Source organism: Falco peregrinus, chromosome 3, assembly GCF_023634155.1.
Source record: "Falco peregrinus isolate bFalPer1 chromosome 3, bFalPer1.pri, whole genome shotgun sequence".
Lineage (NCBI taxonomy): Eukaryota > Metazoa > Chordata > Aves > Falconiformes > Falconidae > Falco > Falco peregrinus.
The window spans coordinates 118,280,185-118,304,989 of NC_073723.1; the positions used below are offsets into that span (position 1 = coordinate 118,280,185).

Consider the following 24,805-nt stretch of genomic DNA (forward strand, 5'->3'; position numbering starts at 1 on the left):
CCAGGGCTGCTCCTCTGCGGCTCTGCACTCGCTCTGTGCTGCCGCGGTTCAGCCCGGACCCAGATACAACCACTCGCAGCTCAGCACCCCATGCAGAAAGCAGGCTTGCTGCAATGCTGAGGATCTAGAAGCTTCCGTACACTTGGCTGAGACCTACAACTGATCAACACCTCCAAAATTACTTGGCGTTCGTGCATTTAAAATAGGCTTTGACAAATCTGAACATACACAGAACTTGCGCTGCTTCGTACAAGCGCTTCCAAGATATCCAGCAGCGCGTTTTCAGGGATGCCTCATTCAAAGGTCAGAGAAGCGGCTCTGATGTTGTTTTGTAAAAGCAAAGCACCACGCTTTTCCCACTGTGTGACTTGGAATACTCACATTTACATGCTGCGTACAGTAAAAGAAACAATCTCCTAAGCGCAATTTAAAATGTAAAACTGTTTCTTCTATCTTATCCTCAGGAGCTGTATTATTTTTCCTCCAAAAAAAATGATTAAAGCAAAACGTCCAAATCATTTTAGGGATGATGAACAGTACGAGGCACTTGATTTCCATTTCAATAAAAACGTTTGTGACTGAACACAGTTAGCACCTCCCCCCCAAATTTCATATTTCTACACATTATTTTCCTGCAATAGTACCACGTGCTGTTCCATGGATATGTGTCGCCTCTACTCCAACAGATGAAACACACGGGCTTTAATCTGGACAGTTAGGATCTGGCAGCTAACCACAGCGTCCAGCCAGCCCACCAGAAACCTCCTGGCAGACCTGCAGGGTGGTAAGGACACGGCTGCAAGCTGCTCTACACCGCCACAGATTCTTCAAGGGAGAATTTCAGGATGTGCAAAGAGCACCAGAAAAACATGGCTAGGAAGAAAGCCTTTGAAAATAAAGCATGGCACAGCTCTAGCTATTACCAAGAGACACAGAGGTTTCTAAATTTCCGATATTCGAGTCAGATGAAATAAGAGCACCACTAGCAAACTTCACAGGTCTTTAATCAGCCTGTCCCACCTGTATAATTACCTCTGATGCATACGCAGACTCAGAAGCTCATGAAAGTTTGAGAGAAGAAGGGGCATGGCTAGCCATGCAAATCAAAAAAGCAAGGGGAAAGAAGAAAAAAAAAAAAAAAAAAAAAAAAAAGAAGATAACCTCTTGGGCTCCATTTTCTGAAAATGAACCATTTTCTGGAGACATCTTCTCCGGAATCAGCATTTCTGAAGTTGAAAATGTACTGTAACAGAAGTGTGACAGCAGAAGGCTGTGGGAGATAGAGCTTAATCTGGGTTTACAATCCAGACCTTGCTAAGAGCAGCGCACAGGGAAGGAGCTGAAGGCACAAGGGTTGTGGCAAGCACCATGCTGGTAAGGGAAAGGAATTTGGGCCACGGAACTATCACCATCTATATTATTACAGCTTAATAGCTTTCAGGCTAAGCTGCCTCCCTATGCTCTGTTTTGCCTTATCAAATAGGACAAGATTAGCACTACACAAGATGCTGAATTGACAGCTTTGAAGACTGAAGCCTGCTCCCCGTTGGGTGAGGATAAAGCGGGCAGAAGCAACAAGAACTTCCTACGTTTTTGCCCTCAAAAGTGGAGCTCGACTGGGACAGAGCAGGACAGCCCAGCAAGGGGAGTTCAGCCGCTGTCTCTCGCTCAGCCCCCACCTTCGCCCGAGCCCTGGGCACGGCCAGAGCTGACAGCGGTCATTAGGGAAGCAGCCTCACGTTCCCAGGAAGGAGAAATGGGAACCCTATATATTCCCAACACCGGAATACTTACAGACAGTAAACTAATGACTCCGAACCAGGCTAACGTCTTCCACTCAGCCAAGACTCCCTCCCCCACACCCCAGGCAGCAGACATCCCACTCCAAACACATCCTTTTCTCTCCGGTGCCCACACAATCAAAGACTGTGGTACCTTCCAACAGAGCTTCACCCTTAGTTAAGTGAGCTGAAATGTTTATTACAATTAAATTCTTCTCGGCAAGAAACATCATACAACCAGAAACATGTTGCATACAGGGACTTTCTTAAAACTGAATTCATTTCCTCAAAACACGTCCTACCGTTTTCTGCTCTGAAGGTTTTGGGCAACTTATACCCTGCTATTTTGTTACCTTGTTGGGCTTTGCTTCTGAAAAATGTGAGACTTATAAGCACTCTCATGTGGGCCTAGAAGCGAGCCATTCTCATTTCAGACCGACAGTGAGCAATGCTTTACATTCAATTCATCGTTTTTTCTTAAGTGAATTTGGCACCCAAAATTCAGACGAGGGAAATGTCCAAACGGTACCTCTTTGATGGGTGTAATGGTCTATGCAACAAAATGAGCAATCGCCTCTTCTCCTCTAAAAAGGTATTTAAAAAAATGCTAGGTTCTGCTCCTGTTCGAATACATATAAAACATAAACTTGAGTTAATGCTGGTCCCTCCTGTTCAATATTATTAATAAGTCCCGTTAGGAGCCTAGTGGTCCGTCCACAGTCAGGCATAAAGAACTACGGGTCCTGCTTCTGATTTGAAAAGGACCTAAAAGGCAAAGAGGAACAGACCTAACGGCTTCCCCTCCTGCAAGAGGAAAACACAGCAGTGACCAGGTGACATTCTGAGCACACCTCCAACATATCAACCCCTAGACACGCTGAAAGCGAGTAACTAACAAGGAGACCATAAAAATCAGTATTACAAGCTCTTGCACAGCAGCGGTATCATTTTTCTTCAGGGACAATTAAATAAAATGCAAAGAGAAAAAGAGAGAGGCTGCCATTGCCTCTGCAGATTTTCTGCTAGGTCTTTTTCGGTGGGGTTGCTTATCCCTAACTCCTAATTTTACAGCAGTAGCATCAATGCAGTTTTCAAAACTGTTTACAGTTTGACACTTTCCACACTAAAACCCAACAGAAATCATGAACCCCAGTCCATCAACGAGCAGAAAGCATACAGTATATATTAAATGCACACACACCGATCCCCTCCATTCCCACTTCAACAAGTTAGTATATGCTTGTGAATAGAGCACTGGAAGTGATGCAGTAATGCAGAGGGAGGAGAGGGAAAAGCATTAAAACTTTTAAGAGTGACGAAGTTTTAGAGATTACTGGAAAGTCAAATGAAATGTTCAAGGAGACCATTATACAAAAGACAGCGTAAGGAGCAGCCAAAAAACTTACACACTGATGTCTTCTGGTTATTGTCCTTGCTGGGCATTAGCTTCACCCCTCTGGACTTCAGTTCAACTTGCTTTTTGACTACAGGGACAGATTTAAAACAAAGCAGAGACAAGCGAAAGATTTAGCTAAGCATTAGGGATTATTTAAAAAGAAAATGAAGCAACAGTTGTAAACCACCCACCCATGCTGCAGGATACCCTGTGTCTTCCCCTTACAGCCCGGACAGCTTATCCTGCCCCTCGGAGCCGTGTTAGGTCTGGGCTGGTGTCCCTGGGGATCCGAGCCAAGCCGACCCCAGCCGAACACAGCTCCTCACCCCTCCGTAACCACGGCATTTTGCTTAACAGGATAAAAAACGGGAAACAGGCAAAAGGGAAGCTCTGGGGGAAAAGGGCAGCTTGGTTTCACCCGGTTTGACTGCAGCAGTTCTTCAATGAACGCGTTATGGAGCAAAGCCATTCTCCGCTTCTGCGGGAATACCACGCCCCACGTGAACACCCCATAACCTACCAACTATAATCACGATCTGCCTAACGGTAGGCTCAAAACGGCAGTAAAATCCCAGGAAAAAGGGCCACAGTAAAACCACGTTACTGGCAAAGAGAAGTGTGAGCGCACAGACCCACTACTCATAGCCACAGGCACAAGTAGAGATGCTGCACAGTGGCTACCAGAGCTCCCGGTGTGACCATTCACCTCCCCACTCTGCTCCTCACCCAGAAAACGAGAAACCACGAGGGTTGCAACAAGATCCCCATCCATCCATCCATCCATCCATCCATCCATCCCCAAGAGAGCCCCGTCCTTCTCGATATGAAAATCCCCCGCGTAACTGAGCAGCTCCTTGTTTTTATTATCTGGACTTGGCTGCCGCCGAGGCGCTCACTACACCAGAGGGTTCTGCACAAACCCCACACTGGCAAAACCATCTGGATACCGGGAGCGAGAGAGAGAGGCAACGGCTCCCTGCAGCACAGACACAGCTATTTTTGCCTAACACACAGCAGAATTTTTTTACTGGCGTTATTTGAAGTTAACGTGGTTAAAGAACAACTTCACAGCAGAAAGCACGATGCCCAAATCACTTTATGGGATCCCTTCTCCAACGAGCCAGTCCTTATTTACGGAGAAATGTTCTTTTCTTTTTCTTTATCTTGTCATACTTTCATCCCTAAATTAGCACATTTTTAAGACAACGTTGTCAAGAAAAATTACCGATACAACTAACAAGCTTTTTTTAATCATGCTTTTTGGTTTTTTGCTTAAAAAAAAAATAAAAATCTGTTTATAACATCTGTCTGCAGGAGCTTCAGACAGGGAGATGTCAAGTATTATTCCTTGAAGCTTACCTAAGGCAGTGCTTTTCTGAGCTCGATGCTAGCTTGGAGCTTTTTGTTGATCATTTGGCTACAGCTTTTTGCTTTCTCTTTAAATAAAGCAGTTCTAACTTCAAACTGAGGTCCACATTAGCTTAAAAAACCTCGATGAAAAAAAGCTCGTGTTGTTCACATCTTTCTTACCAGTACTGTGTCTTTAATCTGTTGGGGTGTGTGTGTGTGTGCTTCTTTTTTTTATTTTTTTTTATTTTTTTAAAGAAGGGAAAAATAATTAGCAGTATGCCACTTTCAAAGCAAATTATCACACACTTGTTTCTTTTTTACTGTAAATCCACAAGGAGAAATGCAGCAGGTTTCCCAATGCCCCTGACAGCCACGTATTTCTCCAGGTCACGGACTGATGACGCCGGGAGATATGGAGCCCGACATCGAGCCTCTCAACAACTGCACCGTCAAGGGACCAACAGAAGACCCACAGGGCCACCAAATCTAATGTTGGGGGGGAAATTTTGAAACCTCTTTCTGTCTCGACGGGAACAGCGACAGCTTTAAAACACGAACGCGCTCTGCAGCCTTTTGGCTGTGTGACAGAGGGGGTCACATCTACCACGCCACCGGGATAAAGCGCCGAGCAGGTCCCCTTCTGCTCATCCTCCGTAACGCCGCTGTTCCCGATTCTCTGGCACTTTCCAAGCAAGTACAGGGATAACCTTGTGGTCACAGCCGATGTTCCCTCCCAGTCAATAAAATACAATCAAGCCCAAGCATCCAGGGCTAAATCTGAGCGACTGCAGGATGCACAATGGCTCGTGACTTTGCAGTAGCTAATTCATTGCTCTGTAAAGTGCTCTGGGGCACCATCAGTGAGAGAGCAGCTTTATAAAAATAATTTCCATTTTTATATTCTCTGCATCTTCCCGTTGCAAGTTACTTGATACAATTACCAGTGAATGTTTCTCCTAGCCACCCACAGAAAAGCACAGGACCATCAAGTTCTGTGTGATAAAGGAAGCCTGAAGCCTTAAAAGATGAGCAAAGCTTTCCAGTCCCTGGCGCATGCTCTGTGCACGTGGTATCGATGCCGACACCGTGCACGGGATAACGCGTCCCTGGGAGGGTCAGCACTTATCAGGGTGCGCCAGCTGCCCAACTGCACCACAGGGCTGCTGAACATCCCAAAATCAGCATGGGGAGCTCAGAGCTGCAACACACCTCAGCCTGGCCAAACACGGCCAATTTTTAAAGGACGCACCCGATAACAAAGGTTCACCCATATTCATTCCTGCTTTCACCACCCAGCCAGCAGAACCCCACTCCAGATTTGTGACTAATGGAAAGCCTAGCTCCAAAAAACCCAACAGCAATCAAAACAAGCAGCAGAAACCAAACCTTCGTTACTAAGGACCAGGCCTAAAATGCGGAGATGAAGACGCAATACCCATGAAGTATTTACTCCCCTAATTGCATCGTGTCTATTTCAATGATAATTGATAAAGAGATATCACTACATACTCTCCTTTTAATCCTTCATTTTGTTTGCGACATGGAAACGTAATGATGGAAGTCAAGCTGTACAAATTACCCTAGATGAGAACAAGTCAGAATACAGTATCATTTCCTTTTTATAAAAAAAAAAATTAGTAAGAACAATTCTCCTACTCTATGCCCTCAAAAATCTGGTATATGAAAACCTATTTTGTTTATAAATTTGAATGTGGAACAGGACTACAAAGGACTGTGTCAGGATAATTGCATGAACAGAAATTCCTCTATTTTCTGGAGGGTTTTGCTGCTCACGTGTATCTGATAGATTCTAATGGAATACTCAGTGTCCTGTCAAATTTGAAAGATGACATTACAAAGCTTTTCCAGCAAGCAGGTAGTCTGGGATGTTTCTTTGAAATCGTTTCACGTTGCTCTAAATGAGAATTTAAGGAGACATTTATTTATTTTTAATTTGGAAAACAGCATTTCAGCAAAAATCTATTCTATGAACCTCTGTTCGCCTTGCTAGGGGTTTGGTATTAAACACAGACTTGTCTGAATCTTTTTCCTCCTGCTGGGGCGTTTTAGCATCCTCTGGGACACAACGGCAGGTTGCTTACAGGGATCCTTACTCAAGCTGCAGGTGAAGAGAAACACCCTTGATGCAACAATTTTGAAACTCGTCATTTATGCCCTCCATCAGCTGGCCGAAGCAGCAGTTCTTTAGGAATCAAGAGCCTGCAACAAGGACCGGGATTTTCCTGGCTCTGCCTCTCCCTGAGCATCGCCCAGGAGACTCAACAGGTTGCACAGCACATGCTGTAACCCCTTTGTAAGACGTGATCCAACAGGAAGACTGGCAGATCCGTTAAAAATTAGGCGTGTGTATTTCTAGATATATACACGTCCTTAAAAGCCGTTTCTGTGGCGCAGCGCGTGCAACAGGCAGCTCCTCGGACCGTCAGGGAAGGGAGAGGTCTGCGGGTTCCCCGTGCTGCGCCACGGGCTGACACCCACCCGCGACCCGCTCTCCGCCTGAGGATGGAAGATGGAAGGGGAAGGGAACGGGGTGGGGAGATCAATCAAAGATGCAATTATGTGTTGGTAACAATCAACTAAAAAGCAATTTGGGATCCAGCTTCTGTAACAAAATGTGCAGAGAGAGATGGGCTACACCATTCTGTAGACCTGTTCAGCACCATTTTAAATTCAGCAGCTTTTTCATTACCTCGTTGCTATGCTGATGAAGGGGATGACAGGGGATACCTGGCTGTGCTGTCACTTCTCCCCGCTAAGGCACGTCTACCTTATTTTCTTAAGACCTGCAGGTAGACGGCACCTTTTTGGGAAGGCAGAAGTGGCAGGAAGAAACAACAACAACAACAACAACAACAAACCCCAAAGACTGATGCACCAGTTTCTCTACAGCTCCTTTCATAAGCCTAGAGGGCGTAGGGAAGCAAGTATTTGCAAGAACACAAGATTCCCCTTACATAAAAGGGAAAAAGAAAGGGGAAAATATTTTAACTCTCCCTGGAAGGCAACCAATTTACTGTATTAACAAAGAAAAGCTGTATACAGGGTGATTATATCTAACCTTGCCTTTACATTCATAAAGATATATCCAAATCAGGGTGTGGATTAGAAAGAGCTGAAATAGAAGATACAAAGGTGGCGTTCTGCTAAACTAGGTATCAACGTTAAACAAGCTGGAAGGGAAATGATTTTCTTATAGATTATCAGCAACGCCTAGTACTGTCTCAGAGGACACAGAATGTTAATCAATGATGTATACAGATGTCTTTGGAAAACAGACGACAACTTCGATTCACCCTAACCCTCTCTTCTTCCTCTTGGACAACCCCGGGGTCTGCTTCATCTCTACTGCTGAAAAACACATTTTAGTTGCTCTGTTTTATATGGCGTTACATATCCTACTTTGTATGCGTTTCTCTCCATTAAAATACTTCTGTCCAAGCATGGTTACGTTCTTATGAAAAGGGTTAAGAGGTTTTTGCAGTTGCACTGGCACCTTGAACGTTGTACAGACACAGATTCCACTGACTGCCAATACCCTGCCTTTATACCGGGGGTGGGGGTGGGTTCGCTTTGTTTCTGTTTTAAGTATTGAAACCTTCCCCAACAGATAGAAGGGACCTGACAAACTCCATAAAACCCAGCAAGTGCGTGAACAACGAGCGCCAGATTCCCTCTGCCAGCTCGACAGAGGTCCAGCTTCAATGCCATTTCAAGAGCACATTTTTAAGTTGATCTTTGAAACACTCAAAACACAAAAGCACAGTTCATTATATCGAACAAAACAGCTTCCAAAGAGTGTGCTAGATTAGAACCCCCTGACATTTATCTAATCAGAGGAAATTATAACATTAATCTGTACTTTTCTATTTAAGAAAAAAGGATGATTCAGACAGGTGTTTTAATAGAAAGCAGCAATCATGACAGCAAAGGAAAATGTCGTATCAAAAAGCCATCAGCTGCGTGCAGTCATTTGTGTTACCCCGGAAAAACAAAGGGGGCTTTTTTCTTATAATTTGAAGTCATTTATATGTTAAAGGAAAGCAAGGGAAGTTAAGTTACAATGGTGATTCACGGAGCCCACATGGAGGCCAGGACAGCACAGCTCGGGCTAAAGGAACAGGGAACAAACAAACGGGGCGAGTTTGTAGATCTATCCAAGGAAACTCAGCTCCCTCTCTCTTCGTTCCTGTTAGTCCAGGGCTACGGCACCCTCCTCACCACAGCCATCCTCCTTGCTTTTGAGGGGAGCTCTGCAGCACGCTGACACAAACCTGGAGGGCGGGCGAGGAACTGGGTGCCATCCCTGCTCCTTCCCCGCTTTGTTTTCCCTCTCCCTGATCCTGCCTCCAGCGCCACTGCCTGAAGCAATGCAACTCCCCTGCGCCCACAAAGTCCTTCCAAGTTCTTCAGCATCCCCGAGAGGACAGCTCTGAGGAACCCGCCCTGGCGAGTGTTCGGCCCCAACAGGACGCACCGAATGGGTCACCGGGGCTGCCCGCACACCGTGGAGCACCACAGCATCCCAACTCCTCTGCCGGAGCATCTCCTCTCCCTCAACAGCATCTTAAAGACCCCAAACTGAAATCCACCCTTCCAGGGATGCCCGGTGAACCCGGAGCGGTTTACACCTCATTCAAAACAGACTCAGTTACCTCTCGCTTCAGCGGGGTGTAACGGCAGCGCAAGCTCTGTGAGACCCTAAGACCACCCTCGGCCCGGGGGCACCCTGCCTGTATCCCCACATCCCACACGCTGCCAGCAGCGGGTACAGGAACCGCTCCTAAGGAAGCACACAGTGCAAATGAATCTCCCTGTGGTACTCCCAACAGCAGTTCTGCACATGGCAACGCTTAGAGACCCCGCTGGAAAAATTGATGTTAACAGGATACAGAAGGGGATCATGCAGGAAGTTAACTGTAGGTTCCTCGGGGGGAAAAAAAAATAAAATTGGCTAAACACACACTGTGAATAGCGAGACAGGCCAGTGAGCGTTTACCTTGATACTGGGCACTGAATCCCTTCTGCCTGTGGTTGCCATCTGATGTGAAGTGAAGCCGCAGCCAGTTTTTACTGCTGATAACCGGGGCAGGCAAATTCATCCCAGTAAACCTGCAAGAAACCAACCAGTAACAGCCAAACGTTAGTATGATTGTAAATGATACCCCAAATACCTCCTCCTACAGGAACACAGGAAATCCTGAGCGAGTACCGCAGGCCCCAGGGATGCATCCCTGCACCCCGCGGATGCTCCTGTGCCTGCGCTCCCTGCCTTGCCTTCCCATCCAACGGTTACACGGTTGTTAATTCCCGGCGTTTCCAGTCCTTCCTCCTCAGGCAAAGGATACATATGGGGGGCTGAGCTGGGGGCTCACCAGACAAACGGGATGGGCCCAGCTGGACAGCCTGGAGGCTCCAGCCCTCTCCTACCTCGCCAAGAACGTGTGGAAGGTACAGAACGGCTCCGAGCTAGAGAAGCGCTACGTGTTTCCCCAGAGTAACAGCGCCTCACGGTTCCGTCACCTTTTGTATCTCATTAGTATCATGCAGAAATGACAAAATCATCTCAGGGGACACGCTACAGCCAAGGTATGCAAGATGAGCTTGAGTCTCAAGCTTATTCAGTTCCCATCTTCATATTTGGTTAACCCAGTTTAAAAAAAAAAAATAATGTTTGTTTTAACTGACAAAGAGAAAGCATTGCAAGAACGATTTTTTTACTGGGAATAGCCAGCAAGAAGCAATTATTTATGATCCATCCCAACCTGCAGAAGATTACAGCCATCAAACATGAGGTGGAAAGCTCCACAGCCCATTAGTAGTCCTTCAGCAACTGTTTCCTTCATACCTCTTTATACACTTTTTTTATTATTTTTTTAAATATTATGCTGTTTGCTTTATTAAACTCCCGATCATAATTCTTGGCTGAGTTGTCACATGCCAGGTCTCAGTCTGGAACAATGTTTACTTAAGTCACAGCCCTCTTGAACTGAGGTATATAATGGAAACATTAACCGTGGTAGGGAGAACAACACTACCATGACAAAAGCTATTACGGAATCCTATTATTGTTAATGAAAGCCCATTTACATTTTTAATCATGGACTGTCACTTATTTAAAAATTACTGGCATTCCAATACCTATGCTTTTTTACGTGAAGGTAAAAGGATCCTGGAAATCTATCCCATTCAAAAGGCTACTTCAGATTTTATTACTACACATTTTCAACAGCAGAATCGATAGCCCAGAAAATATTATAAAAGCCCTCTGCTCCACTAACACCTCCAAAGGTGAATTTACCTCTTTCCAAGGCATGCGGCAGGGAGCCAGGATGGTGCTTGGCAGCACATTTATTAATGGTAGAGGAACTGCAATGTAATCCTGCTCTACTAGTTAATGAAATAGCAGGGATGATTGCGCTGCATAACTAATCCATCTCTGCCACCTACAGTACAGCCTTTAAACCTGGTGTTATCCTGTGGCTGAATTCTGCATAATTACAAAGCATGATGAAAACATTCTTTACGCTATAAAACTGTTTAAGACTGTTCCTGATCATTTCTCTATTGATTATTTTCATCTCAATTTTGCAGACCCTTTTGAAATACAAGGTGTAATAAAAATGGGTTCTGTAGGGCGTTGTGCCATCCTTGGATAACTCAAAGACAGCAGAACCAAATTAATTTGAAACTTTTTCAAATAACTGAGTTGAAACAAACTTATCTGGGGCTGATGGCAAACATGGGATGCCTCAAACCAATTCTGAGAAAGTTACTATGGCTGGTTGTTATGACAACGTGTTTAAACTTAATACTCTTACCCCCAAAGGCTGTTTTATTATTTGTTCTGAATCAATAGTCAAACTTCTCATAAATAATCTTCAGGTATGCAGAGCCAAATTTTACTTTCATAACTGTGGAGAGCCAAGTAATTCAATCGCCTGTTATAAAAACTAGAGAACAATAAAATTAACCTGCCTGAATGAGGTAGAATTTCACTCTTCTGTCCCCCCACCCTATTTTTTAATATGCACATACTTTGGAGGAGCGGATTCACTAGCCTGCAGACTAGCAATCTACTTACACATATGTTTTAGGGATGCGAGTAGCCTGCTATTAACTTCCAAGGATCCCACAACATGAAGTGCTAGAATTTCACCAACCGAGTGCATTAACACTTCGAAAATCAATTAGACAAATGAATGGCTTGCACCCTCCTGCTACCTTTGCAACAGCACAAATAACTACTGAAGGCAAAAGCAAGAGGAGAGAAAAATAATCAATCACAACCATAGTGCTCCGTACCCACTTCACACTGCTATAAAAAAAATACAGAAGATTTAGGGTGAAGGAAAATGGTTCCCTGAATTTCCTGCATGTAAATTTTCATCAGCACCATATGTCATTTGCTTAAGACATTGACAGCTTCTTGAAAGGACTAAATCAGCCAAGAAATCACTATCAGGTCCTCATTTCCATACACACCACCGCTCAAACTCTCAGCACACAAAAAGACTCTATTCTCGAGGGTTCCAGCCTAACAGACTCCCTCTTCTCCCTTTTATCTCCCTGTTCTCTCATTTTGGAAGTCAAGCAGCTCCCTGTTAACGCCAGGTTATTTGGAATGAGTTTAGAGCCCAGGTCCTGCCGGCCAGCAGCAGCCGGCTCAGATTTTTGGATGGAAGGAACAGCTAAAACACGATGGCAGAGCACGAAGGTGCTTCCCTCGCCGCCCCAGCGCCTTCACCGAGCGGCAGGAATCCTGGTGGGATCACTGGGACAAGCATGTGGAAATGCACTGGGCAACAGGCGGAAGCATGGATTTTGGAAGTGGATTTTTTTTTTAAAAAAAAGAAAATGATTCCTGTTAATAGAATAGAATTAGTTGCAGAACACAAAGGTCTTTTTGATTAGCTTAATTGCTTGCAGAGATACGATTTCAGGCTCTGTACAGGCACTGAGCCCCGAGCCCCCACGTATACTCCCAAGGAAGGAAAACTCCATATGATGGAAATATAAAATTTAATGTGTGAATGGTACTGCTCCCCCCAGCCGCACAGCAGTTGTAAACCTCCACGTGTGGAGCACTGAGCGGAGAAAAAGCCAAACCGCTGCAGGAGGGAACATGCTAGAAGGCACAGGCTTTCATTCCAAATTCCTGCACCTTGGCAGGGTCCAGCCAGCTGGCAAGCCACCCTCCCCAACCAGGGACAGAGCATCCCAGTCTTCCAGCGCACCCCCCCCACTGCCACCACTGCCTCTGCTGGTGGGCGATGCCAGGACCAAGGTTCCTTCCCACCGGATGGGTCAGGGGCAAAAAATATTCTGATGGATAAGGAATACCGTGGCTCAAGCGAGGCATTTAATGCAAATCATCAACGCTCACCTGCAGATAACCACTAGCTTTTCCCCATAAGGCTCCCACAGGTTTCAAATAATCGTTAGGAAGCATTAATAGTTAATTGATAATGGAATATTTAATTACAGATAAACACAGTTGAACTGAAGCAGCTGCATGGTCTTTGAATGCAAATGCCCTGGCTGCTCTTGATGAATCTCCAATGAAATGGGAAAGATGCTCAGCAGGCGAGAGTCGAGAGCAATCGCAAACGCCAGAGGAACATCTCAAGTCTCCTGCAGGAGCCACCACGGCTCGTCTGCACGCAGGGATAACGCCGGGCAGCACCAATTAGCACCGCTAAACCCACGGGCAGAGCGACAGCAGCCCAAGACAAAAAGGCCGGCGGCAAAGGCTGCGACAAGCTCCTGGGGAGGATGCTGACTGCACCGTGACACGGAGTACGCAACGGTGGCGCTGCCAACTTCTCAAGGTCACATTATTTTTCTTTATAAACCCAGCGCTGCTGCGCTGGCTTCGAGAAAAAGGAGGAGCCACCTTACAGAGACTTGGAAATGCACAGAGCTAATTAAAAGAAGCTGGAACGCCTTTCCACATTCCCCAGCACACTTTTGTACTACATTATGTGCTCAGAATTCTCAGCACCCACCATTAGCCCAGTAAGAGATTGAATTTCTAATAGTCCAGTGAGTCATGTAAATAAAAGCCCTTCTCTTCTGGACCTCTGCCACTGTATTTTTCAGTATTCCAGGCTTTTCCTTCTTTTTCCCCTCTTTTTTTTAAAAAAATAAATCTATCAGCAATTTGAAAAACTTACCAAGCCTTTGTAATGTCCATTTCCCTCCCTCCCCCCCCACTTTCTTGCTGCCATCACCAGGAGATATGAATCACTTTATTAAATATTCAACTTCCTGAATACGGCAACATGTTAACTGAAATCTAAGGCTTTGGAATGACTAAGTAGCAATGTAAGAACTATTTTTTAAGTAAAATCAATAACCATTACTCACTGATGGGAATTTGGTACCCATTTTACATTAAGCATTTTTTTAATCCTGGAATCACTTGTGAAAGAGATGTAACCGTGCTTCCACTCAAAAATCATTCCTGCAGCTGTGCCTTTCTGAGTCTGGAGCATCTGGAGAGGATGCTGAGGCCAGCAAGGCTGGGAAGGATCAGGCTCTTTGCTCTGTCTCCCCGCCTGGTGACTGGGGATTGGGAGAACATCCTTCCTCCGAAAGTTGTTTCAGCCCGGCCCCGCAAGGACCATGTTTCAGGATGCTCTGGCTTGTGCTCTAGCCATGAGAAGACCCTGAAAGCAAAACGGACCCTTCAAAGCACACCAAACACTTTGCACAAGGACAAGAACCCCTGAGAAGGTGCCTAACTTCGGACTCTATAAGATATTGAATGACTTTGATCAAGTTTCAAGTGTCTTCAACACCAATGTCAAGCAACCAGCGCACAGAAATCAGCGCTGGGACAACGGGAACTTTTGTAATTGCTTGAAACCTCGGGAAAACTCTATGGTAGGGAGGATTAAAAAAAACAGTATTTTTTTTTCTTGATGTCTAAGCCTGCCTTCTCTTCTCCTGCAATTTAAGCTCATCCTATGCACAGCGGAGAGAGAAGAGATTTTAGTTTTTTACATCGCGGTCCTCTGATAGAGAGACACTGGGCGCTTTGAGGACAGCAGGCTCCCAGCTCCCCACCGCCGCTGGTGAACGCTCCACATCAACAGCTTTGAACGTGAACGACCAGTTTCATCTCTGAATGAAGAGGGGAAAAAAAATATAAACACCGCACTCAGCCTGCTGTGGGGGCAGCTGGGTCACCCCACCGCTGAACGAGGTCAGCGGGACAGATTGTACGTACGTTTGGGATGAGGATTCAAGTCCCACGTGTTTGTTGTAGCTGCGTGGCACGGAGGACTATGTCAGAAGAGACCCAACATACCAAGAAGACAAGAATTCCCGTGATTGCAAGTTTTAGAAGAGCCAGGGAGGGAGGTTTTTGGATTTTGGAATGAGGGGTCTTCCTGCCGCGGGCTGAGCCCCGGTGCCCTGCGCCCAGTTCTCCTGCCGCTGTACCAGGCACTGGATGTATTTACCTTCCTGATCACCTGCACTTCCAGCAAAACAAACCAACCCACCCAAGAAAACAAAACCACGCCGATACTCGGCCGTAACCCCCACCACACTCCTCCAGCAGCTCCCTCCTCCAGCCCACGCCACCTGCTCAGCCAGCAACCCCTGCAGCACCAGCAGAATCACAAAATTCCACTTCCCCCAAAAAAAACCAGTCTTTTCCTTTGCCAGCATGGCTCTGAACCCTCACCCCAGCCCCCAGCCCGGCACGCCGTCTGCAAGGCTAGATGGCCTGTGAAAAATACCTCTCAAGCAACAGATTTTATCCCAAATACTTCCCAATATTGTTTTTAAACCAGAGCATTAAGGCATCCTTTCCTGAAGTGAAACTGAAGCCTCTGCATTACACGCAGCTCCTCCAATTCCTTTGCTGCGTAATACAGAAAGGTTAATGGTATCAAAACTCCTCTTTTGAGCAAAAGCAGTGAAGTGTGGCTTTCTCAACTATTTTCTTTATTTCTTTTCTTGCTCTTGTATTTCACATTGGATTCAGGCATTTAATATTTACGCCAGTCACTCAGCCATTCCTCCCTTGGCACAGTTAGTATTACTGTACATGGATGGCACCGATTAATCTGCATTCACACACCATTATCTATTTACAATCCCAATTCCTGGCTTTAATTTGGTTCCACATGGAGAGGAAGAAAAGAAAAGAAAAAAAAAAAATCAATAAAATGTCAGCAAGTGAGCTAGAAGCCGCAGAATAGTGGAAGGAGATATTTGCAGACAGAAGATCCAATTTTAACTACCCTGAAATTTGATTACCACGAATTTGAGCGCAGTACTTAAGGAACTCAGAAACAATGAGCATCTCATTGCATGGATGCTGCACAAACCGACCGTAGGAGAGTGTGGAGTCGAAGGTCACAACCAAAGGTAAGAACTGCACTTGAAATCACATTACTTCAAGTGATTTATTCTGAAATAATGGATTTAAGCACGAACTTGGAAGGCACACGTGTGTCCTGGGCTGCCCAGAGGGAGGATGTAGTCAAACACTAGCTTCAGCGAGCCCCAATAAATAAAAGACAAAGTCACTGGGGCTGCCTTTCCCCCACCACCACCCTTAACTATTCTTCTTTTGGTTCACTCTTAACACAGAACAAGCTGAGCCCCCGAAGGAGGAGGTTACAATTCCAAGGTCACACCAGTATTAGCTCAGCACAGGGAGTTACACTCTGACCTTTTCAGATTCAGCAAAGATGCGTGTTGCATTTTCCAACAGCCTCATCACTCTGGAATAAAGACTTTTTTTATAGCACCTGCTCTTGCTTAGATTTTTTCAGAAGACCATGAATCCTTGATTTGCACGGGCACGTCCAAGCACAAGCACTTGCAAGAACACCGGAGCATCGCTGCGCTCTTCATGCTTTACTGGAAAGGACTCGGGATGAGCCTTGCTCCCTGCTCCGACAACACCATGCACCAGGCTGCCCACTTCCCAGCTGGGATTTCTCAGCAGCAAGTACAGGGCCACTATTCAACGCCACCTTCCTACATCCCCTCGGCACATGGCCATCTAACCACCAACCTGCTGATGACCAGTAGCATCGGCCAGTCCCTGACAGACATGGGGTCCCCCTAGAGCCTCCAACACTAACGTGGGGGAAACCATCTGATACTGCATCTTCCCACAGCACAGCTGCACCTTTTCCTGCTTTTTAACCCAAACTGAGATCTGCTTTAGTCAATATAGTGCTTAACACCACCTGACAGTCATGGTCAATAGAGATTTAAAGAGAAGAGCATGCACACCTGGTAGCAGAACAAGAAAAAAAAAATACACAAACACCTTAAATTTCGGGCTGTGGGTGCTTGGTTTAACCAGAACTGTTCGAGGTACAGACTGATGCCAGCTCAGGCCCCAGCAGCTTTGCAGCTCTTGATGGTCTTTATTACACTGAAGCGTTCTGACTATTCAGAGATTAATTTTCCTTCCAGTACAACTAGGGGACATATTGCAGAAGCTCTTGATATCTCCGTGTATTATTATTCACTTCACCTGTATTTTTAACTTTTCATCCAAACCTCTACTCAAATTATCATGAGAGCTGTACCATTAATTCTGAACATCTTACTTGAGCATGTCTACTCTCTTAAACAAAGTATACTTAAGCACCTCTAGACCTCATTTTTCGGTCGCAGGAGACATCCCATCACAATGGACTTCTACAAGGAAAATGAATAATTAGATCAAGTTATTGTTCCTCGCTAAACGCTGCAGGGATGGAAAGAACACCCTGCATCTTAAGTCTGGTTCAGCAGCACAGTTACACAAGCCCAGGAGATGCTCAGACGCTGCAGCGGGAGAGCCGCTCCCCACGGCTCCCCACGTCTTTGCGAGCGTCAGCCTGCCGGCGTGTAAATCCCCAGGGATTCCCGACTGTGAAGCACCCTATGAAAAAAAAAACCAAACAACGAAACAAACCAAAAAACCCACCAGTTTGAAATCGATGAACTTTTTGGACCAGTCAGGTTTGTGTCTTGTCATCAAACGAAGCCCGTACCCCCTTCAAGGCTCCAAAGCCCTCTCCTTTCGCTTCTTGGTTAGGAGGCTCCTCAAGAGGTCAACTTTGGCTCAGGGTCGATCGCTCAGGTCTCAAAGACCCACCGTGGGGCTCACGGGCCACACTGACCCCAAGGGCAGAGCTACATAAGTTGTTGTCTGCAAGAGAGCCAGCGTTCTCCTCCTTTTCCAAGAGGAATGACATTTCACTTAAGAGGACAAGGGATTTTAGGAACAGAAGCGTGGAGACCTTCTTGGCACATTCAGAGATGCTGTGACCCTACAAACCCCCACGAACCTGGTGACACCAGACCAGCTGACAGTTATTGGAAATGACAGAAGACGAGAGATGTGCTCAAAAACGGACCCGGTCCAGCAAAGGCCACCACCCCGACCCAGGGCTGTGGTATCCGTTCAAGAATTCCCGTGATTCCATCTCACCTCAGCCTTAGCTCCTGGGTGCAGCCCAAGGGTGAACCCCTCCCCCGATGTCACCAGGTCACAGCACTTCTGGCCCCGAGCCCTCCGCCACCTTCTCGCTCTCCCAGCGGAGCCCCACTGATCTTGTGACAACAGAATTCAGCTTTAGCTTTAAGAGCAACAAATCGCTCCCAATGCCTTCCAGTTAGCGTGGGACCTGCCTTCGCTCCTTCCAGAAGCCAGTGCTGGAAGGGAAAGCTGATTAATTTACCACTCGCAGCTTGCTTAGCCCTCCCCTAACCCCCCCCCCTTTTTTTTTTTGCCTTCCATCGAAAGATGAAAGTGATTCCATGCAGCTGCAAAACTTCAGTCGTTAACATCAACTTTAATTACTGCCAGCTCCCAGATAAATTTGCTGGCTTAAACCAAATTGATACCTCTTTTTTTTTTCCCTTCTTCTTCCCAGGAACCTTTACACTTAAGTTCTTAATTCTTCATTTTTTAAGTGACATCTTTAAAGGAGTGTCAACCAGATCCCCAGCTGATTCGAGGCAATGCAGCTCCATCGGAGACAAAACCAGACTAATTCACACTATACAGGGGATCTGACAATCTAATTTTGCTGCTGTTTTCCCTAACCTATGAAATGTTTCAAAATTATTTTAGTCTCTCATTAGTCTGAATTCTCTTGGATCCCTATGCTAGATTAATTATGGTCACTTTAATGAAAGAAATGATTAATTAGTCCACATGCATTTCTGAAACTGTCACAATAGAGCAATTCAACAGGTAAAATGGTCACCAAGGAATTTTTATAAATTTATCTGTTACTTATGCACATATCCACGCTCTACAGAGAATTGGTTTCTCACATGTAATTGATATAGACGGAGTATTACATCCATATAGACACGTATGCAACACAGCCACACATGTTAAATGCAAAAAGAGCAAAGGGCTCACCTTGCAGGCAGATACTTTGCTTTCACAGCACTAACAGAATTTAGATTTTCACTTTCAGAGTAAAATCCTCTTCAACCCGAAGGCTGAACTTTACTTGCCACTCGCTGCAGCAACGAGCGAAATGCAGACGGTGCATAAAGGCAATGGTAAAGCACTGCAAAGCGTGACTAAAGTCATACATCGGGTTTAAACTTCAAAACTGAAGATGTCGGAATAACTCTGAAATCTTTCAGACGCCCCCCCGGTGACAGGCTGGAGGAAAGGGGGATCCCTGTGCTCCGCCACAGGCTAAAGCGAGGGACCAAGTGCAGAACACGGGCTCGCTTCTGCACGGCAGGGCCGGGCCAGCCACATCCCAGAAGCAAGAAAAATATAAAAAACCTCCCACCCTCTGTCGCTGGGGCCCCTCCAAGGGCCAGTCACATCAAAAATTATTAAGGGGAAAAGGCTTTTCCCCCCCAAACAACACAGCTGGCCGTGGCTGGCACGGCACTGCCCACAGGTCGATCCTGCAGGTTTCTTGTGGATGGGAAAAGGAGGGACAGCCCCTACCCCACTCCCCCAAAGTAAAAGCGTCCTCAAAGAGACCCACCCTCACTGCAGAGTGCTTGAATGGGTGGAACTCACCTGACGGGTGGAACTCATGCAACTGACAGCACAACTGTGTGCTTACAGCGGAGCCCCATCAGCCACGATGCGCCGGACCGAAAGAGGAGACCATGTCGCTGAAACGGGTGTGTTTTATTCCGTGAAATACCTACCCTAATGCTTTCACTACGGAAACAGTATTTGGCTGTAGTCATACCCAAAAAAAAAAAAAAAAAAAAAAGGTAACAAATATGATTATATTTATTCTATTCAGGAGAAAACAAACACTAATTCAACACAACAGAGGAATGGCTAATGCAATTGAAGCTTACTAATGCTGCATTGCAAATCCCCCAAAGAAATCTGCTACAGCTTTATTACAATTTTCTCTAAACCCTTTCTGCCTTACTATCAGTGCTACAGAGATTGTTTTTTCTCAGTGCAGTTAGATGAGTTGATAACAAGAGAGACTATATTTATTACTAGATAAATAACAACCATTGCCACCCCTGCGTGCAGAGAGATATACACTCACGTCTTTGTCAGTCTAACAGTGCACTTAAGTTCCATTAAACTTGGACTCTTTATGGATTAGGCTGGAAAGTCCTAGGGCACACTTTCACAACATCTACCCCACAAAATTCTGCAGACTGAGTCCAAGAAGTTGAAAGACAATTTTAATTTTCTTCTAGATGGAATATTAGGAAAAATTTCTTCACTGGAAGGGTGATCAAGCATTGGAACAGGCTGCCCAGGGAGGTGGTGGGATTGCCATCCCTGGAGGTATTCCAAAACCACACAGTGTAGAGGCACGGGTTAGTGGTGGACTGGGCACTCCTGGGTTAATGGTTGGACTTTATGGTCCTGAAGGCCTTTTCCAACCTAAATGATCCTCTGAATTTCCACATCCCAGTTTCCCAGCTCACTAGGCACAGCAGTTACTTCCTTTGGGAACTGGAGCACAGTTGGGCCACCTCACCCTGGTTTTTAAAGACACAAACCTGACACAACTGACACCCCCCACCACCCCCCTACTTTACCGTGTCACACTAAGCACGGAAGATGCTAAGCTTAAGTGACAACTGGATTGAAGCTCGGCCGTATTCAGACCAGACACAGAGGTTCACGACTGTCCTGTTTTCTCCTAGGAACTCTGTTTTAGAGCCTGGCACCATTCACAGTATGTTCTACTTGTGGATATCCTTTCGTCAAGTATTAGTTAGGCATTCAAAAGAAAAAAGGGACATATCCAAGTCTGCTCCGATATCCTATCAGGCTCTTCAAGAAACAGCATCTTTAGAAAAAGAGGTGAAGGGATGTAAAAGACCGTGACGTCTCTGAAGTCCCAAAGGATGCTTACAAGGTTTACCACCACATTCAAGATTTTAGCCACAAGTCATCTGTCAGACACCACCGTGAGACATATGTCATCGGCTGGCACCAAACCAGCAGACGTGCCATCTCCGAAGACTATTTTTCTGTCTTTTTTTTTCATATATTTTTGTAGCTTCTACAGAGGCTCTTCTACAGTGTAGGGGAAAAAAATACCACAGAAACTAGGAGAAAACAAGATTTGCACACTGAACCTTACGTTACTGACAGCTCCATGAAGACACGCTAAAATTACAGCAGTCACGGCTGTGGAAATTACAACAGAATGCAAAGCAGCCTCAGGAAGAAAGGAACCAGAAACTGCAAGTTCTCCGAAGCAAAGCCTTATTTTCTGGCTTCACATTTAGCACAAAGGGATGTGCCTGCGACCAGAGTTTCTACATGAGTCTCCAACTTAACGCTGATAAGAAATAACAGCGTGCAAACGAACCAAACGCTGGAACACGTCTTCGCAGGCACGCTGCTTCTGCCTCCCTTTTCAAGATGAAGGGAACTGACGGGCTGTGTGACAAGGTGAGGTGGTAAAGCCCCCTGAGAAAGGTGCAAGCCAGGTCTAATGGCTGCTGCCTCCAGGAAAAAGTCTGAACTAATCAAGTGATGAACGGCCCTGGGGTTCCAGCACGTCCCCAGCAGCTCCGTCCCCAGCAGCTCCATCCCCCGATCCTTCCCACCAGTTCCTCCAGAACAGGTCACTGATTTATGAGAGCAGCACCGTACAGCCTAGGGAACAGTACGTCCTGCCCTCCCCCGCTCCATCTCCATCAGCTCAGAAGACGTTGAAGGTTTTATATATTTTTTTTATTTTATTTTGATCATTTCGAAGCATACACGAAGCTGGAGTGATGGCAACATCCCTCCTGGCCAAAAGTTACAGCCTACACAGACTGCTTACATGGTGCTCTTTTACTGTACTGAGTTCTTGGCTCTTGCTAAGACCACGAAAAAGTGCTGCCTTGTTATAAAAAGCATATTGAAAGACGGAACTTGGTTCACAACTTCTGTACTTCTAGGTATTTACATCCAGCAACTACATTTCCCATCTTTTTAGCTCAAAATTGTTCTGTCTGCTGTCACGGTCAAGACTGTTCTCCTTTTTAACTTCCAACTGCAGCAGGGTGACACTTTTTGGTTGAAAAGACTTCAGCAGAACCATCTGCTTATTTACTCTAGATATTAATTCAGCATGAAGTCCAAAAAAGAAGAAAAGCCACATGATGGCTTTCAACCCAACCCACAGAAGCCACTTTGTCTCTAAACTCCAGCCTCAAACCTCTTCTAAATTCTTTCAGCGACGGCCACCTTCTGTCCCCTCCAGAGAGCAGCGAGTGTCATGGTACCCTGAAACACAGCACCGCTCTCAGCCCTTTCCAGCACCCAGCATCACCCACCCCCCCCCAGTGCCAGCCCTCATGCTCATCCCTGGATTCCTACTCAGCCCCCAGGATTTCTTTTGCCATGATGCCCAGACCCCAGACACAACCTGACCAAGCCATGCATTGAGGCAGGATTGCCATCAGCTTCAGCAGCTTTTTGACCAGACTGTAGATTGATGTTCCAAGGGTGTTTTACAAGAGACAAAACCAAGGGTTTATCACTGCTCATGCAGAGCTGGCTGAGAACAAGCTGCAGTCTGCTCCATCATGTAAATCAGCTGCATCTCATAATTTTGAATAGCGGACCAAAGCCTGCCTCTCATTTACGCTCGGCAGCACAGGATCACATGCCAAGGCTAGAAAGTACAGAGAGCATCCCTCAGCCTCCTCCAAAGTAGCGCACAACCCTCTTCTCTCTTGAACATCTCTATCTGACAGTGATTCAACATGGTCGTTTAGCAGCCTCCTCCATTGCTTAAAAATTACCATGACAGGTATGGAATAGTTTCTTGTTCTAACCTTCAGCTACTACCAAGAGAAAGTAGTTTCCCTTCCTCCCTGGTATAGCCACGCATGTTTATATAGTGACTGTGTCTGCCTTCATCATCTTTTACATTCATCTCCATGGCAATTTTCTTTTCCAGACCTTGTTAGCCGCCTTTCTGGGAATTTATTTCCAATCTTACATTTATTCAGAACTGGCAATCCCTCCACATGCGACAGCTGCTGCAAAATTATATATATCCCATTAGCAAACAATACAACAACGTCTGAAAAACCTGTCTGTAAAGCTTGAAGAGGTTTGCTGGAAATTGGGATATATTTTTTTTCTTCTTTTAAATTAAACTCCCCAATTTCTGAATACAGACAGATTCTAGATATAAAAGGAAAAGTTTGCTCTTTATTTTTCCTTTGTGAAAAGTACTTTGGTTGATGGATGAGGTAGACTCCAGGGCACTTGCAAAGGAGCTGCTCCGTTTTGTCACATCGCCGCAGCTCTCCCACCGACCCCTTGCATATTTGCTCAACCTTTTCATTCAGGAAGAACGAGCAGAACCCTTTCCATTAAGGAAAAAAAAAAAAAAGTTGCTTCCACTCTCTTTTTCCTAGGCACGCTCTTGTGCCAGAAGTAATGGGAGCAAGAGAGGAAGAAACCTCCCGAGAACCACCCGCGGCACGAGCAGTGCACACCGCAGTGCACACCGCAGTGCACAAACCAAACTTACCTGCTCCCCTCTAACAGCAGCAGTGAAGGTTTGTCCTTAGACATTAGCCTCCTGGAATGGCTTACTCAATCACAAAAATTACTTTCGTGCTGAACTTAAGCTGCCAAAACTTAAGCTTTAGAAATAATTAACTCTCTACCTGACAGTTACAAGCCCCTGTGCTCAGATGGGAAACCATGTAAAAATACCCTCCTCAATACTAGGGGAAAAAACCAAAACAAAACAAAAACAAACCAAAAAAAGAGACTAAGAATGTCCTTGAAATCAGGCAGTATAAGAAGGTCAAATGAAAACAGGTCCATTAGCAGTAACCAGTATTTCAGAGCTCAGCCTTAGCATCTTCAACACAAAGTGCGTGTGTGGCAGGCTTATTACACAATGGTGGAGTTCTGGCATCTCAGTTAACAGATGTACAAGAGCAACTTTGGTGTAAAAGATGGAATAAAGATGTGCTTGTTTTGCTGCACGCTTAAGGCAGGAGGAGAACATCCAGACAGGACAGTGCTGCGTGATGAGTTTGCGTTGTTTTCTGTCTTAAGTCTGGAAGGAATAAAGATATTCCGTACTACGGCCAACTTAAAAGGACTGGAGCTGGAAAAGAAGTGATTATCTTCATTTTCCTCCCACTGAGCCCACGGCACCTTCCTCTGGACACCAGCACGGGCACCGGGCTGTGAGATTGCCCCGTCTCCCACCCCCACCGTGCGGAGCCGACAGCATCGGGGAGGCACAGGAGCTGCCAGAGGACTGCTCCCAAGTTCCCCAAATACACCATTTAATTGTCTTCAGATAAGGCCATATCTGATGAGTATTTAACAGAAATGACTCCTGATCTTGGCCAAGCACCGTATGGTAAGCCATCACTGAGCAGAAGAACGCCGAGGCACCCACCCTGGGGTCATTTCACGCTCTCCTCTGCCCGGTCCCTGGGACCCAAGGGAAGATGCTCTCAGACAGACAAGGCTCGGTGACTTACAGGGCCAGGACTCAGCTTTTCAGCCACAAGCCCCTCAAAAGAAAACTGCAGGTCATTCAATTTGAAAACTTAATGGCAAACCAGTTCAGCAGCAGCACACCACTGTCAGGAGGAGCACACACAACGCCGTACCTACGCCCCCGCAATAAGAGCATGCCAGAGTTACAGCAAGAACCGTGATTAACAGCAGTAGAAACTGAAAATACAACTAAATCCACACGTCACGGTGGATATAGCACCGATACGGTGAAGGCAGCACATTCCAGTAACCCCCCTTTGTCTTAGGAGAACCCCTTTTGCACCTTCC

The 24,805-nt window shown here is 45.8% G+C and overlaps 1 protein-coding gene across 1 annotated transcript in view; it reads right to left on the reverse strand.

The window, feature by feature from the left end:
- Positions 1-24,805, reverse strand: part of CSMD2 (CUB and Sushi multiple domains 2) — a 305,852-nt gene that overhangs the window by 162,060 nt on the left and 118,987 nt on the right. The window contains exons 6-7 of the mRNA XM_055800542.1: positions 9,545-9,657; positions 3,188-3,265 (exon numbers count right to left, since the gene is read on the reverse strand). Coding sequence (XP_055656517.1) covers positions 3,188-3,265; positions 9,545-9,657 — 191 coding nt within the window. The remainder of the gene's footprint in view (positions 1-3,187; positions 3,266-9,544; positions 9,658-24,805) is intronic.